Genomic DNA, 17,885 nt, shown 5'->3' with positions numbered 1-17,885 from the left:
CACAAAGATATGACACCATTTTGAGGAATGATAACAGTGAGGCAGTCATAAATGTTGGTTGATTTAGGCCATGAAAATTGCAGAATGATGGTTGGGTGTTGCAGTGATTTAAGATGGCAGCTCTACTGTTAATGTATGATCCATGGGGATGAGAAGTGAGAAATGAAAACCAACCACAACAAGAAGAGAACAGCTATACCCACTAACCCCCATTCAAAGAATTGTGGTTGCATCTTCTAACAAAATAACCTCTAAAGAATGGTATTCTCTACCAGTCCAGGAAAGAAGGAAAGGAAAGGGAAGGTTCAATGGCCTTCATTCTCTTTCCACCAACTCAACTGCTTTTCAACTCCTAACACTTGTGCTTTCTTTATCACACATACATATCATTAATTCTTTATCACTCACTGAAATTATTTGTTGATCTACCCTCTACCAAAAAAGACAAATAAGATCTATTAAGAACCTCAGTAGACAGTTTTGTTACTGTCATCATTCATTGACTTCAGATACTAGAGAATGAGAATATTCCAAGGGAAACATACAGCTAGGAGAAATGGGATACTTATATTTATTGATCATCAAGTACAGAATGGAGTTGACATTTACTAATTACGAATAAAAAGATACCAACAAGGTTAAAACATAGCACAGTTAACAGCAGTAGTGGCTTCATGACATATTGATGCCCCCAAGTTACAAGATACACAGATGAGAGGTGCGTTGGGTGTGCTTGCAGGACATCCAGGCAGCTATGCAGCTTTGCGGCCAAAAAACAGATTATTATTTGAAAGATGAAAAAATAGATCAAAGCAGAGTATAGGGTATCTGGGGTTATTGTTAAACAGTTGTCTTCGCCATAATTTGCAAAGTTGGCAGAGCGAACAGATGCCCTGAAATGATCTTCCAGCTTTGCTTGGCTCTCTTGACATTATGGCTTCTCTCTTCTTCATGTGAAGAAACAAGTTATTCCCCACTTTAATAGTGAAATCAGTCACTTCACCAACACTGATAGCAACAGCCATTACCTTCACCAACATTGATAGGAATGACCACCACTTCACCAACAGCAACAATCATCACTTCATAGCCAAAAACACATTCAAACAACTCCATTGTCCTCTGGCTTTACTAAATGCAATTTCCCATTACAGAAGCCAAAGTACCATAGGATTACCTTGTCCTGAAAAATGTTTATACATCAAATACCCATTGAAGCTAAGTTCATCAAATACATCAACCAAGCAGGACTAACAGTCTCAGATGGAAGTTACAGCTCTGCAGTGCGAATTCTTCACAGTAAAGCAGGATTTCCTGGCATCCAAGAGCGTAATCGACAGATGACTTCCATATTTGTATAAAATATCCAGATGGTTAATAATGCACACTATTGTACATAATCCACAAGCAATAAGGCTTATGGAACATTAATCTCTACTAGCCATACAGGCAAAAACGATACCTTGTCTCTTGATGAAAAATGGTGTGCTTAGAGGAGGGAGCACCCATTTCTTCCTGTCTCTCTTGGCAATTCAGTAGCTGCTTGAAACAATCTAAACAAAGCAAGTCCAGGCAGAAAGTCTCCTCATAGTCACAGTCATTAATACAGCGCCCGCAATGAAAACAGCGTGCTATGCACAGAGTGCAAGCTCTGCACAACTGAGCAGATTGATGTTTCCCTTGGCAACTCTCTGATGGGCAATCATATACTAATCTCACTTTCTGGCATCTAGGGCAAACCTCGATGTCAATGGCACGATCATCGTCACATGAAAGATACAACTGCTCTCCATGATAAAACCGTGGTTTGTGGGTTCTGAGCTGCTTATGGTTATCTACACCTAACAATAACTTCAATTCTTCATAGTGTTGATCTGTTACACCATTGAGCCCACTAATTCTCAAGTGCTTTATTCCCAGAGTACCTGCAGATTTGAAGGCCTTCAACTTTAACAAGATGCAGTCAACACTGAGCCTCACACATCCTGGCACGCATAGCTGCAAGAAAGAAAGTGGAAGATTGTAACATTATTGCATTAAAAACCGTACAACAGAAACAAGCTGACAAAAATTTATTGACTTCAAGCAGAGGACAAAAAACAAGGGAAACCATAACTCTGTTAACTGAATTAAGCATCAAATAAATTTCCAAGAAAATGAAACTATTGGACATGTGGTGCAGAGAAATAGGCTAGTATAGTAATTGCACTAGTTATTGATGACAGTCCATTTCTGTCAAGCCATCAAATTTCTGATACTGCACTCATTATTGGGAATTAAAGATGCTGAAAAATGGCACCCAAGGACATGCAGCATCAACAATTTCAATTATGAACACTTCTAGAGGGGAAAAACATTAAGAGTTACCATTCAAATTTTATGATATAGACTAGGGGATGTTAAAGGTCACACGAATTAAATAGTTTCATCTCGTTTCACATTGCATTTGAATTTGCCAGTTGATATGGAAATATGGATACATTGATACTATAATCAAAAACAAAATAAATAACATCAGAAAAATGTCGTTCATTGAGATCCTAAAATAACCTTATCTTAAACAAGTTCTAATAAAGAAATTTTGACTCATATAATTGCTACAAGACATGAGAACTTACTTCCAATGCAAAGTAAAAACACAATGGAATGAATATAGTTCTATGGGTTGGTGCAAGCATCTCATGCTTGCTTTACTCCCATGCAACAATTCAAATTGACCCATGCATCAAGAGAAATAAACATATGCAGATTTTATTAAGCAAATAGTATGGAGCAAAACACTGTCGAGAAGACCATCTAGGCAACATATTAACCAAAAATATGAGTAGCTACAAGCATAAGATATATTGGTAATCCCAAAGCACAGCCAACAGGGACCAAAAAACTGAGAGAGGCATCTCCACTAACTAAGTAAAGAAGCTTGGCCATGATACAAAAAGGGATGTCAATCAAATATATATAATTATAAATCAAGAATGCATCAGGAATCAATTTGGAAAATAAGGAACATTTGATAAATATGTATAAGATAAAGAAAAGTAACCTTTGTCAGCCTGGGATTGTTCTCAAGCACCCGCTTCAGACCACTATCTGTGATCCTTGGACACTGTACCAGGCTCAAGCCTTGAAGACTGCCTTGAGCCCTGCCAGTTAACTGTAACAGAGCATCATCAGTGATCTTGTCACTCAATGGCTGGTCTATACAAATATCCCTCCATAAAAGAGGGTCGCTTCTAACAACATTGCAGAGGGACCTGCAAACTCTTTCAACCACAAGGAGATCCTGCACACCCAGATAAGCCAGGGAAAAAAACAAAGCATCATGGGGTTCACCAGTCTCGTCATCAGGATGAACTTTGGTACATGCCTGAAATTCCTTTTCTTGGTTGCCGTTGATCCGATTTCCATGGCGGCTAAAACTCAGAAATTCACTGAACCCACCATCACATAAATCTTTGTCCATCAGTAATCCATCAAACTCATTACAAGGAACCGATTTCTCAGCATTACTAAATTCTGGTTGAAATCTCATTGCACCGCTCCAAACCAAATTTAGATTGGCATACAATCCACGATCCTCTCCCTCAGCCTCCATTTCACCCACACCAAATCCAATTGAATCCTTCTCAAAATCGCCAACCCAACCCTTGAATGCAGTAAAAGTAGTCCTTATATCCATATTAAATGGATCCGCCGGTAAACGATCAACAATATCATCAGACACTGCCTCGCAAGAGCCTTCTTTCTCACTCTTCCCCGTCCTGCGATCCTGGGGATTGTCCGATTCGCAGTCCATGTTCAAAAGATTGCCAAAACCATCAAGACTCTTATCCCCAAATCCATCCACAAAATACCCATTGATAAAATTCACCGATGAAAACATACCCTTTCCCTCGCCACCAAAATTCAACTCCATTCTCTCCCAGCACCGAAAATCTTATACACCAACACCTTCTTCTCCAAATACACAACAACCCCAGATGAAAATATATCTTTTTCTTCTCAGAATTCCAAAGAAAGATTACCCAAAGACCCAAACTAATTATGTTTGCAAGAAAACCCTCGATTTATAGTGGAAAACTAAAAACAACCCACCAAAAATTTCACAGAGTTTCTTCCAAAAAAAAAAAAAATCACTGAATTCCAAGAAACCAAGCTCCGTATCAGTAGTTAAAGGCAATACAAATTAGGGTTAAGGTAGTTAAAGCTGCACCAGAAGGAAAAAGTACAAACCCTGAACAAGATCAAACCAGCCAAGGAGGAAAAAAAAAAACCAACAAGAAGTTAACGGAGATCGGATTGTGGGCGAGACAAAACAAAAACAGAAGAATGAAAACTCAACAGATTAGCGGATACGCAAAAATAACAGAAAACTTATGAAAGATGAACGAATATAAAGAAAAACTAATGGAAATATGGAAGATTGAGATTGGAAGTTTGAGAAACTGCCAAATTTAGAGAGAGAGAGAAGGAGATAGAAAGAGAGAAAGAGAGAGTTTGATGGTGGAGGAAAGGGTTGTGTCCGGTGTGTTGTGTGGGTGTGGCGCCAATTGAAAGAGAGACCAACAGGGAGAGACCTCTATTTTATATTTATATATAAATAAATAAATTTTATATTTGAAAATATATATATATATATATATATATATATATATATATATATATATATATATATATTGGTTCTCTCAGTCTCCCAAACCTATTAGGACCTTGTGCCCTACCTTACTGGGACTTCAATGGGACCCTAACTCCTTTCCCCTACCGTCCAACCTTGCTCGTATGATCTAGCTTGATCACAACAGTACTTTCCATATACATAAATATCTCTCTTTTCAAACCCCTTTCTTAATACTTTCTATTTTATTTCTTTTCCTTTTTTTATTTTTTTTATTTCTTTCCTAAAAGAATACTTTCCATTTTCTATCTCATGGTTTTTTGAAGTATTTTTAATTCTTTTCTAAAAAAAATAATTTCTATATATTAAAATCTATTTAAACCACCAAGGTATTAAAAAAAAAATATTATCTCAAATTTTAAAAATTTTAAAATCAATTCTAAGGATATAAGGCAAATTAATAAATTTTATATAAAAAATATTACAATTTTTTAGTTTTAAAAACAAAAAGTAGGAAATATATTGAAATTTTTTTTGTTTTTTTAATTATTTTTTATGGTAAAAAATAATAATAATTGTGGGTGTTCATTAGCCCTTTTAAAAAATTGTTTAAAAAAAATTGAATACATTTTTGTTCAAAATTTGTCAATTTGTAATAAATACACATTGAATGAATTTTTTAATTTCAAAATTATGATATATAATATATGGTTTTTATTGTACCTGAATTTTAGCATTTTAGTAGTTTTCCCTAAAATATTAGTTTCAAACATTAAATGTGTCAACAACAATCATGAAATAGTTGTGGAATTTCTGTGCATTATATAAACCATAGAGATTTAAATTTGAAGGCATTGTATGGTGATGATGCACAAAAATTAGGTGAACCAAGAAATTGAAAATAAATATTTATTAATAAACTAAGAAAAATTAGATGATTGAAAATTATATATATATATAATTCAAATTTTGAAAAATTAAAAAAGTCTGACTTTGTATGGTGTAATATTGTCCGCTTTGACCCAAGGGGTCTTCACGACCTTCAAATATATTTACAAGATTAAGAGGAATTAAGATAAATTTATATTACTATCAAATATGAGCTTTGAATCAATATAATAATATGTTTAAAAACAATTTTCAAAAAAGTTTTTGAAAGTTTTAAAAAGTTTTTACTTGTTTTTAGAAATAAAATTCTATTTAAAAACTCTTCGTGATCTCACAAAAAACCTTCCATTTATTGGATAATATTTTTAAAAACAGATTTCAAAAAAGTTTTTGAAAGTTTTGTAAAGTTCTTAAAAAAATTTAAAATATTGTTTATTTTTTCAATTATTACTCGAAAAATTCTTAAAACAAACAATTGAAAATATCTTAAAACCATTCTAAAAATAATTTATTTAAAAAAAAAAAGTCTGAAAAACAATTTTTTGATTAAAAATTTGTCAAATATGTTTTTTTGTTTTAAATACAAAACATGTTCTATAACTTAGAAAATATGTTCTTTTTTTTCTAAATAATAGAAAATTATTTTCAAGCTTGCTGATCAAATAGCCATTTGTTTCTCATACCCTCTTCATTACTTGTCGGTGAGTTTTTCCTCAAATCATTAATTTGAACATTCGACAAATGATATCCTTTCATCCAAAGTTTCCATGCATGATTGATCTGAAATCCATGCACATTTGACCGCAAGAAAAAGTTAACTGGTAGTTAGGCAGGGACAATGACATGTATAATAACATACAAATCTTATAAATATTGAGCTGTAATATGAATTCTATCATATTACACATATTTAATCAAATTAATTTTCATTAATTTAAGAAAAGGAAAAAAAATGGGTTTTTGCCTATTAATTAAAGTTAAAGAAATATTTCATTCACGTTGGACTGTGAAGCCTAATTCAGTTTTATTATGCTTTATTTGGGATATCAGAGATCGAGCTATCTGGTTAGCTTGTAAGAATCGACTTGCAATTAAGATATTTTTATTAGAGTTTCATAATTATAATTATTTATTTTTTTATTAATAAATTATTGAGTATTGGTATATTTCGCGGACGTATCTTATTTTCTTTTTTATTTTCTACTCGTGTGTGTGATTTGATTAAAAGCAAAGGGGTGTCCCTTTTATCTTTTTGACCATGCCATACTAGCATTATCTTCCAAACACTTCAAATCCAAATCCCCTTAATATCCAAAGCATCTTACCTAAAATATTGTGTTCACACAACATTTGCAAGAATAAACACTTGGTTCTAAAGATTTTGACCATCGTATTATAATATTACAAAGTTAGAATAAATTGACTGCTGGTACATGTCATTATCAAAAAAATTGGTGAAAAGAGAAAATTAAAAGGCAATGCCTCAACTAATAGAGCTTGAGGTACTATATCACTGATCGATTGAGAGAGTGGGGATAGGGGTTGTTTGGTAGGTGAAGTTTTGTGTCTGGGCCAGTTGGATTGGTGGGGTACCATTTTTGTACCCTTCTAGATTGAGCAAACCCATTAGCCTCAAAGTAACCCCCATATCTTAAAGTTCAGTTTTTTCATGCTTAAACACAAAATAATTATGTATAAATTGATTTTCATGTTGTGGGTATGATGATTTGAAGTGGTGGATTGGTGAAGGGGAGAAGGGAGGTTGGGGGGAATTTGGTAGGAGTGAGGGGGAAGAGAGGAATGTGTGGATGATATTTGAAACTTTGGAAACCAGTTAGATGAAAAGGTCAAGGCCCCAAGTTAAAGGTGAACATATTCCTCAAGGTAAACTACCCGTCCAAGGAGTCCCTTCCCTCTTCTACTGCCCAACACCCCACTGTTTGTTTCTTTCTCAAGTATTCTTGCTTGTATGCAGGACACGACCGCTGGATCCGCTGGATCTGAAATCTTACTACCCCACAACCCCTGAATTGCCACAAACTGTCACTGTCCATCATCTAAGGGCCCTCAATGTGTTTTGGAGGGTGTTCCAAACGCCAAGGCTACTCCCTTGATGAGAGAAATGAAACATGATCAAGTTCTTTGGAATGTTTTGTTAAATTATTGGGTGTTTCAAGAAGTTTAATTTTGAGATAAATGGAAGTATGAAATGGCCATCACAACTTCGTCTACATAGTTAGAAAGAGTCCACTATATATATATAGTGTTAGAACTTCTTCCTAATATTGTAAAATTGTCTACATAATTAAAAATAACCCATTACATATAGTGTCAAAATTTCTTTCATAAACTATATCCTTAAGTAAACACAACATCATGCATATCCAATAATGATAGAACCACTTACTAACAGAGTTCTATATTGAGGTTGAAAATCGACTATGATACTATTTATAACAACTTGTTTCCTCTTATAAAAAAAAAAAAACGTGTCCAGTGCATCTATACATTGTCGAGAACCTTTTCCCCTAACCGACCTGAGATATCACATGGTGATTCTGAAAAGGTGCATTATTCATATATGCCTCGTATGGTCTTATCCATTTGCTTAAGGTCTAGTCCAAAAGATGTTCTCTGATGCCATCTTTATTCTTTTGCAAATTGGTCTGAGAGGAAAGTCATATTCTCTGGACCAAAGTGAAAAATGTAGACTGCTTTCTGAGAAGATCTAAAAGAAGAGTTGAGGAATGTTAGGTGGTAAAACACAATCTTTCAACATGGAGCTGTGGATTTGTCCTGGGCTGTGACCAAGCAAAAATCCGGACAATACATGAAGATTCATGAAAATGATTTGGAAAAGCTTTGCACTTTCCCAGTTCTTCCCAGGGGGGCAGAATTATAACCTTATTTCAGAAATGGCGAAAACCATACAAAATGACAAAATGTGTCACCGTCCTATATGTCAGCCTCAAGCCATTTCAGACGGTAAGGTAGTACAAGAATGCCACTCAAAGGCACAATTTAAAACTAGAGTAGCAACATAGCAAAGTGAGACATGAATATATCAAACAAAAATTTATTGATTGGACTACTACCAATACACACACCAAACAAGATTCTTATTCTAAACCGATAGCTCATTAAGGTTACGGAGTTGAAGCAAGCGTTGACGCAATATAGGATTGTGGATTCGGGTTGATAAACCACACATGGTAGGACTATATGACAATATAGGATAGGTGTGTTACAGGTGGGCCTCAACTAAAACCCATATCATGCAGACACGTCACATTCCTATAAGGTTGGAGGTATCCATATATAGCCATGTGTTTGGACATAACCGGATTTTGAGAGCAGCTCATCTGCTTCAGCTGGACCTCGGCTTCCAGGCTTATATGGAATTGGCTTCATTTCTCCATTGTCAATTCTGTGCAGAAGAGGTGTGAAAATCTCCCAGGCCGCCTGATCATTGAAACCATAGAATCATCAGTTTGGAAGTTTGTAATCTATGCTAATACCAATCTGAGTTAAGATTGCCTCTACCTTCAACTCATCTCTGCGAACAAAATGCTGCTGATCACCTCGTATCCTGTGAAACCAAAACCTGATCTCAATATTTGATTTTTGAATAATCTAGGACATCAATCTTATTTCCAAATGCCCCATCCTTTTAGGTTTATTCTACCATTTTTTTTTTCCATTTTTTTCCCTTTTAAGTGCAAGATAGCTCATTTGCCTAGTCCATAGGCTAGGATCACATTGCCCGAGTGTGGAACCCTAGACCTTCCCCAGTGGGTGGTCAGTAGATACCAATAGTTGCATAGGCTAGTAACTATTTCTATAGTTGTCATCTCAGGTAAAGTTATATTAAATCCACATTATCATGTATTCCTTGCAAGCTCAGTAGACTTCCATGCCAACATACATTGATGGCTTAAAATTGTAGCAGCACATATGGTTTAATAATGAATGCCAAAACATATTCTGAATTGACAATGGATATGAGGTCATACGTATCAAGAATTAGACGTTCATAAGCCTCTGGAATTGTAACCCCTTGATAACGTTGTCCATATGACAAGTCTAGTTCGCTTTGTACAGTTGACATTTCAAGCCCAGGCTGCTTGACCTGCATGAGAAGTAATACGTCAGTGCACATAAACGATAACCTTCAGATTCCTGAGGCAATGTTATACATGTAATAATATCATTTGAGGATCCTAAAATGAGAATATTGGCAAAATCTTGGAGATGGGGGGAGTGGGATGCCTACGTTAACTAATAACAAACAAACTGGAGCTGCAATAGATTTTAGGTGTCAAGTTTTCCTTTGTGAATTTGCCTCTTTTCCATATCTCATTTACCCTTCAATCTCACCATGTCAGCACAAAAAGGAAGGCACCAAGTGAGAGGTTCAACTTGGTTTATCAACTTTACCAAAATCCATCTTAAGTGGAAGAATTTTAAACATTTGTTTGCAATCAGATCCTTTAGCAGTATTAATTGATGAAAATTGGGTTGAAGGAGGCCCAGAAAAACAAAAAAAAAAAAGGCACAACTCAGAACAGAAATCCACCTGCCTTTATTTTTATTTCCTGCAAATATTGTACAAAGTGGAATCCATCAAAAAAGTGGGTCCCAACCATTTACCTAGCGCTGATGCAGCAATATCTTTGAGCTTAAATTTAAATAAATGAAAGAAATAAATAAATAAAGAGATCTGGATCATGTGATAGTACATCTGTCATGAAACTGAGTTCGTAATAAAAAGAGGTCTCATCTAGTTTGTTAGCTGTTTGTTTACTTTGGTACCTTTCCTTCTCTCTTAATTTTTTTTTTTTTTGTTGAAATGATTGAAATAAGAAAGATATTCTTAAATTGAACAACCAAACCCAACAACACAACCCGCCCTCATGTGCATACAAATATAAATACTTACATGCATATATATATATATATATATATATATATATATATATATATATATATATATATATGTATAGATAGATAGATAGATAGATATCTGTATGTATATCAGTCAAAAACAAGGATATGATAGTAATATATGAAGTATTTATAACAATTAACCCAGAGATAATTCCAGGGGTGTCAACTGTTCCCTAAGAATCCAACAATGAGTGTTTGTGAATATCAAAATTCAAACATATATGTGTCAGAGAATTGTTTCAATATGTCAACAAGAAACATTGAGTTATGGGACATCATACTCCAGAATTTCTCATAGTATGAGGCTAGAGATTGTGGTGTATCTAAAGCAATGAAATGGATTGTTGTTTTGACCGTAGCATACAAATTTGAGCTACCAAGTTTCTCTAATTTGGAATAGTTGGATGATCATGAGTTAACTAAAAAGTTCGACAAGGTACAAGGAAAGGTGAAAATTCATTAGAAAGTTATAGTGGCTAATAAAGATTAGCAGCCCCTATATTAAGATCTGAATAGGAATAGATATGGAATCATAAGAATCCACAAGCTCAAATATTATAGATGCCCGAATGACATAATTAGAATCAGTAACACACCGTAAGCTTCATGTAAATGGCCTCTGAAGGTTGGAGGCGTATTACAAATTCATTTCTCCCCTGCCTTTGACCTAAACACAGAAACCATCTGAAAATTAATAAAATATTAAAGCAATAATTTAATTTAAAGATCTCTGCTTGAACCAATGTTTATGACTAAAGCAGTTAATAGTCATACTTCTCTATCCATGGAGGCATACAGACAGTTACCATCAAATCTAGACTAACCATGGGACATAGATTCACCTGTAGCATAACAGACAAATTGACAGTAAAAAGGCCTTACATTAAAGGCCCTATCATTACCTGGGAATTTAGTCAGAATTTTAACACCTGGGGATTGTTAAAGGTTTGATTACTTCCAATTCCCACTATACAAAAGTTCTTACTCCCACTTATACAGGTAGGGATTTGTCCAAACAGCACTAGTTCGCAAGTCATCACCTAAATTAACTTGAGTCATTTTCATTGAACTATTGCTTGAACTTAAGTTTGATATGAAAACTTGAGAAGATATTCAAGTAAATAAACCAAACATGTGAAAAGAAATCAAGTAAAATACTAAAAGGTCTGATGCCATACATCTGTAGATATCACCAGGAACATCCTTGAATTGAATGCGGATTTCTGCCTTCCTTGAATTTAGTGCTTTCCCTGCTTTAAGTATAAAAGGAACACCTGCAAAGAAAATATTATGGCGTTGGTTGTGAGAAGAGGTTGGATCTGGTAATGCTCTCAGTAATCCAATGCATAACGAATAAAACAATCATTGGGAACTGAATTGCATCTGAAACAACAAAAATAATTTACTGATGGGAGGTTTAGAAAACTTGCCTCCAAACAGTGGAGTATTTTATAAAGAGAATAAATAAAATGCAATAAGTTATAAATAAATTCTCACACCTTCCCATCTTTCATTGTGTATACGCAGAATCATAGATGCAAAAGTTGGGGTATTTGAAAGGTCAGGAACTGTTGGGTCATCTGTGTAGCCTTCGTATTGTCCAAGAACAACCTCATCATCAGTAATAGGAAGCACTGATTGAAGAACCTGAATTTCACATCACAATTATCAAGTGGTACAGGAAATGACATGTATGGAACAATACAGAAACCTCACAAAATATAGAGGACCTTATCTAAAAGAGAGTTAACCATAGGTCACAGGAAATGTCATGTAAGGGACGAAACAGAAGCCTGACTAAACATAGATGACCTTATGAAAAAGAGTGCTAACACTTAACCATAGGGCACAAAATTTATATTGTAGTCTTTTATTTATTTAATTTTTTGCACCTGTTGGGACTTGAACATGGAACTCCCCACATCCCTACCTGAATCCTTTGCCACTTGAACTAGGCCTCAAGGTCAATTTATAGTCCTTTTAGTTGCATGTCCATAAACATTCATATGTTCCTATGAACTTAATTTCCATGAAAATTCCTTTTGTCCATTTTGTTCATCTGAAGAGTTCCTTGTTTTAAAGGGACAAGGGATGCATTTTATTTTGAATATTAGAAGATGTCAACAAAATTTTTAGTAAATAATAAAATAAAACAGTTGCCTAAGAGTTTTATGTGAGAGAATATCAAAGTATGCACCTTCACTTTCTCATCTCGGATGTGCTCAGGTTTGAGAGAAACGGGCTTCTCCATGGCAACCAGGCAAAGGACCTGTAAGCAGTGAAAAATAGCGTATGTAAATATTGAAAGAAGAAGAGGCTATACATTCAAGTTCTATTCAAACATTGCTATGATACTCCATGGAATAAAAATTGTTCTTCCAAATATAACAGAAGCTTTCCTATCAAATACAGTAGCAAGAGTTTCCAAGTTGCTAGCAAAACTTAGTGCAACAAACCACCCACTCCAAGGCAGGGATCCATGTTATGGAAAAACCTGGTTTACACAGTGTGTCACACCTTGGAACAGACGGGTGTTAAATGTAGCAATTCCCCAAAGTCTAGGACTCGTTACACGGCCACGTAAGTCTCAGAGCACACTGTCTGTTTTGATTATGTTCTTTAAGGAATATGCATAAATTGAAAGTTTCTGACAATGCATACATGATATAAAATACAAAATCTGTGCAGTGGATGTCAATGGATTATCAAGTAGAAAAGAGTGAAGAAAGTAAATAATTCATTAGTAAAAAAAAGTGGTGGCATGTTTGTAAGCATCCAAACTAGTGGTGAAGGAATGCCCTCATTGCCGTGTGCTTCGGTAAAAAATAATTATTCCAACAGATAAAAAAAAAAAAAACAATTCAATGCAAATGCTGACAGTACTGTTAAAACACTTAATAACATGGTCTTACTTGCAGTAGATGATTTTGAATAATATCACGGATAATTCTGCAAAAAAGTAAACAACAGGCAATTAATACATGCTTTGAAGGTCAATTATTAGAAAATAAAACACGGACTATGGAGTATGCTGATAACATAAACTCTACAAATCTTTTTTCAGTTTAGAAAAAAACATTTAAAAGTTTCTTCCAGAGAAAGTGGATCATAAAGATTGAAGTTTACTAAAAAATATACAATCGGTTCATAATAAGTTTTAAATATACATTCAATAATGAAAAAGAGATGTTAATAAAAAATAAAGCTTTATATTACTGATTCCCTTGGCTAGTGTTCAATGGCATACCCATATTCATCAAAATATCCACCACGACCTTCAGTTCCAAAATCCTCCCTGAACACAATCTGCCAAAGAAAAAAAATAATAGCCACATGCTTAAGTTTATGGCATATTACTTATTTTGAAATAGAAAACGATCAGACTTCAACATTTTGAGGTAACCATGTACAACTATGCTTCAATCTGAGAAAAATGGCATTTGAACACGATCCCAGAATTTTAACACCGGAAATGGTTGATACTGAAATTTTAAATGGTACATTAATTTAAACAACGTGAAAGATATACCATATGCAATCTAGTGCAACTAAAAGGGACTAAGTAAACTTTGTTGAGTCATAAAGTTCCTTGAAAGTAACAAGCACCTTGAAAATACAATACAACTGAGTCCTAAACAATAAATTATTTGTAAGTTAACCCCTTCCACACTAACATGAAAGTGGAATAGCCACTAAATGGCAAATAATATCGTTCATCTGATTGAAGACCGTACTTGAGGATACCACCTAAATCTTATAGTTAATAATTTACTTTCATGGTCTCACCATGTAAATAAGTTTCAAAGGTAATCACCAAAATGAGGAATCTAACCTGTACATTATCAATGTTGTCACGGTTCCAGAGGGGCAAAAACATGCGATTTGCAAAACGAAGTACCAACTGCAAATGTAAGTGGCATAAGGAGAGAAATCAGCAGACTTTTCAAAATTGGGCATAGAAAGACAAACATTTTATTATTTTTTTTTTTTTATCAAATAAAGACAAACAATTTTTATGGTACATGTATTACCAAATTCTGCACGAGTTCCTTTCCCAGATAGTGATCAATACGGTAAATCTGTGGTTCATCAAACAACTCTCCAATCTGGGCACTAAGTTGCTCTGCAGAATCCAAATCCTTGCCGAAAGGCTTCTCAACCACAATGCGTGTCCATCCACCAAGATTAGCTGGAAAAGATCACATCAAGGCATTCATAAAGATCTAGATTTACAGGTTCTGAACCTAAATACTGCTAGGCTTCAGCATCTACTTGGACTGGCAATCTTAAAATGTCAGCAAACCTATGACAGGTCTCCCAATGGATAACATTTTAATTCACAGGAATAAGAGCTGGCACTATCATTCAATACATTTGGCGTTCAGGTCATATTAGTGAAATACCACACAGTAAAAAAGTAAATTTTTTATATAAACTGGGAAAGATGAAGGCCAGATAACTCTTTTTTTTATACATATTTGACTATTGATTATCTAATATTTCCTAACATTTGTTGAGTGAAAAATGGATATTATCAGAGTATATCGCTGATCACACCTTTCAATTAGTTCCCCAGGATCACCAAGCACAAGTTCAATAAAATCAACATATACAGAGAAACAAGTAATAAGTTACTAAACCAAGATTCCTCAACATTACCAGACCTAGTCCTCATTGATTTTTCCTTCCTTACTGGCTTAAGGTCTTTCTAACTTTTCCTAGTTAAGAATTTTATCTTAAGGCTCCTCTCAGAAACACTTTGAAGCAAACACAAGAAGATAAAAATACAAAACTCAGCTATTTTGTCAATGATTATGAAACCTTTTGGTATAACACTATATTCCATGAATGCAATGCAGTTCTTAAATTTACTAGCATAAGTACCAATCTTCATGAAGCTTCTCCAAAGATAAAAAATAAATAAAACAAATGCATTTATTTTAATCATAGGTAGGACGAAACATGTCTGCTTTAGTCGGCTTAATTCAAATTACTTTGTTCATCTGAAATCCAGATCAAGACCTAATGGAAATTGAAAGTGCACCTTGACAAGATAAATAACCAAATCATACTTAAGCCTGAATGCATAGATACTGACTCACAGAACCAATCTGGTAAAGGAAACTTACATTTATTCATGCAACAAAGCTTGATCATCCTGCAGACAGACGGATATACTGATGGAGGAAGTGCAAGATAAAAGAGTCTCCGTGATGATCCTTCTTGAGAGTTTTTTGAGAATTCATGCTCAGCGATCTCCTTATCCAATAAACGAAAACCGTCCTCGGCATCGTATGATCCACTCACATATTTGATCTAAAAATTTAATTATCAAAGTAATTATGAAGCTCCTAGTAGGAACATAACAAATAAATAGCACACCAAAAAAATGTATGCCCAACAGATATACTGACCAGTTGCAAAAATTTAGATACTTCTTCTGAATGCTCAGATGTACCATCCTTGTTGATAAGGTATCTGCAAACATTATTCAAATGTCAATCAGTTTCATTAAATGATGTAAATGCTGGCCATTGAATGAACATTCCCTCCCTTTCCTCTACAGCCCCACAAAAATCAAAAATAAAGAAAAGGACAAAAACAAGGAAAATAAAGAAAGAAAGAAAAAAAAGAAAAGAACAAAACAAAACATTGAACAAGGAGAAAGCAGAGACTGCTTTTATGTAAACTTGTTAAACAGTAATACAGAGAATCAAATTAAATAAGAATAAAACAACAAGATAACAAAAGAAAATGTAAAAATAAATAATTTTTTGAAAAAATAAAAATGCAAAACATCCTAAAATTTTAAAGATATTCAAAAACATATTTCTTACTTTTTTTTTCCATGGTAAATTTAGAAGATAAATGTTCTTTAATTACAAGCCAATTTTCCAACAGAGGAAAAATGACAATTGTTATGGGCTAATGATAATTGTTATTATATTACATTTTATTTATTTGAGGAAAGTGAGGAAGATTAAAAGCATAGGTAAGAAATCTCACCCACGTATGCGATTTCTCAACTCGTCATCTGATATCTTGGTCCTTGCATAACCAAAAATGTGTACCTCATTTGAGTGTAAGAATCCCTGTACGCATCACACCAACTCAAAGTTAGCATGCAAGTACATTGTTGCTTGAACAATAACAAAATAGAGTGTCTAAATAGTTCATGTAATCCATGATTCCAGGTTATCTATAATGAAAACAAGAACTGATTTCTCAAGTGTGCACAGAGGTGTGAGGAGAGATCATCAGGGCAGGGGAGTCTGATTCTAGGAAAGAACCAAAGAAAAGAAAAAGGAAATGTTTGGTAATGCTTAAAAAGTAAACAACTTCTTAGTATTTTACTTTCTTTTCGGTCATTCTTTCTGAGAAGCAAAGGAAACCAAGTGCACACCAATCCACAACAAATCCGATAACCAATGTAAAGCAAAAAATAAAGAAAATGGGAGCCATATGACAGAGGATGAGTTTTAGAGTTTCATGATGTCAAAACTTCATATCTTTTTTAGTACCATTCACAAAAATCAGAAGCTGCTACTTTATTTGATGGCCTCATTCAGAAGGCCGGATTTGCCAACACTATTATAAGCAAAACACACAGCACAATTCAATTCCCACCAGATGTTTTAGCATGCCCCCATGGATTGATTTTAGTTTTTATATTAACCCTAATGATCATAACCAAATCACACAAGAACATCAAATTTATATACAAGACACAGCAAGCAAGCCCGTCAAACCTGACGGTAAAGGTTGAAGAGAGCTGGAAAAGTCTTCTTCTTGGCAAGATCGCCGGAAGCACCAAGCACAATAATAGAGAGACACCCAGTTTCCGGCAGGTTGTCAATATCTTTTGATAAGGAATCACTTCGAAGACCAGATCGTTTCTCGACAGACCATGTACTCGATCCCATCTTCTAGACTATACAAGCAGGCAAAATTTAAAACTCCGCTCGAATACGCACAAGTACCATCCACAACATCATTTAACCAAGATTCTCGTGTCAACTTGATACGATATAGAAAATCAGACTGTTTGGTTGCTGAGAAAAAGTGGGAAAAATAAAGAAATTAAACTTTTTCAAAGAACAAGACGAACGTCCACTCAACTCACCGCACCAAGTATTCAGTTCAGTTGATGCCTCGATTTTCCTCCGATCTCTCGGCAACCAAACAGCTGAATTACACCCTTTTAAGACAAAAATCAGCAGAGAAAACAAAATAACAGTGCAGTAGCACCTTACACGGATCTGAATTAACAGAAATAAAAGGAAATTAAGAGATGAAAAGCTAGAATTGGAAATTAATAGTACAAGGCAAGAAAAAAGAGAAGAGACCTTTGAATTGAAAACGGAGACGACGACGCTGAAGACACGCCGTTCAACGAAAAACGTTTGATTTATAGTTCACCAACTCCCTTTCAGCC

At 34.6% G+C, this 17,885-nt stretch overlaps 2 protein-coding genes across 8 annotated transcripts; both read right to left on the bottom strand.

Annotated features, from left to right (window-relative positions):
- Positions 1–548: 548 nt before the first annotated feature.
- On the bottom strand, positions 549–4,550 carry LOC117931057 (F-box protein SKIP14). Its single transcript, XM_034851912.1, has 3 exons — positions 3,044–4,550; positions 1,463–1,998; positions 549–1,314 (listed from the first exon to the last, which is right to left on the bottom strand). Exons 1-3 carry the CDS (start codon positions 3,914–3,916, stop codon positions 1,260–1,262), a joined length of 1,464 nt encoding a protein of 487 aa, XP_034707803.1. The 5' UTR covers positions 3,917–4,550; the 3' UTR covers positions 549–1,259.
- Positions 4,551–8,391: 3,841 nt separating this feature from the next.
- LOC117930240 (glucose-6-phosphate 1-dehydrogenase, cytoplasmic isoform) lies at positions 8,392–17,885 on the bottom strand. Of its 7 annotated transcripts, none has more exons than XM_034850795.1 (17): positions 17,797–17,883; positions 17,579–17,709; positions 17,200–17,381; positions 16,457–16,542; positions 15,865–15,928; positions 15,580–15,766; positions 14,482–14,639; positions 14,283–14,351; positions 13,698–13,756; positions 13,363–13,399; positions 12,648–12,719; positions 11,950–12,097; positions 11,629–11,724; positions 11,047–11,117; positions 9,517–9,632; positions 9,047–9,092; positions 8,392–8,965 (listed from the first exon to the last, which is right to left on the bottom strand). In XM_034850795.1, exons 3-17 carry the CDS (start codon positions 17,371–17,373, stop codon positions 8,798–8,800), a joined length of 1,551 nt encoding a protein of 516 aa, XP_034706686.1. In that variant the 5' UTR covers positions 17,374–17,381; positions 17,579–17,709; positions 17,797–17,883; the 3' UTR covers positions 8,392–8,797. The 7 variants fall into 7 exon arrangements, with proteins under 7 accessions (XP_034706686.1, XP_034706683.1, XP_034706684.1 ...); XM_034850792.1 differs by having other exon boundaries at positions 17,574–17,709; positions 17,797–17,882; XM_034850793.1 differs by having other exon boundaries at positions 17,574–17,648; positions 17,797–17,868.

This window comes from Vitis riparia, chromosome 14 (genome assembly GCF_004353265.1).
Source record: "Vitis riparia cultivar Riparia Gloire de Montpellier isolate 1030 chromosome 14, EGFV_Vit.rip_1.0, whole genome shotgun sequence".
Lineage (NCBI taxonomy): Eukaryota > Viridiplantae > Streptophyta > Magnoliopsida > Vitales > Vitaceae > Vitis > Vitis riparia.
This window is presented reverse-complemented; position numbering and strand designations above follow the sequence as displayed.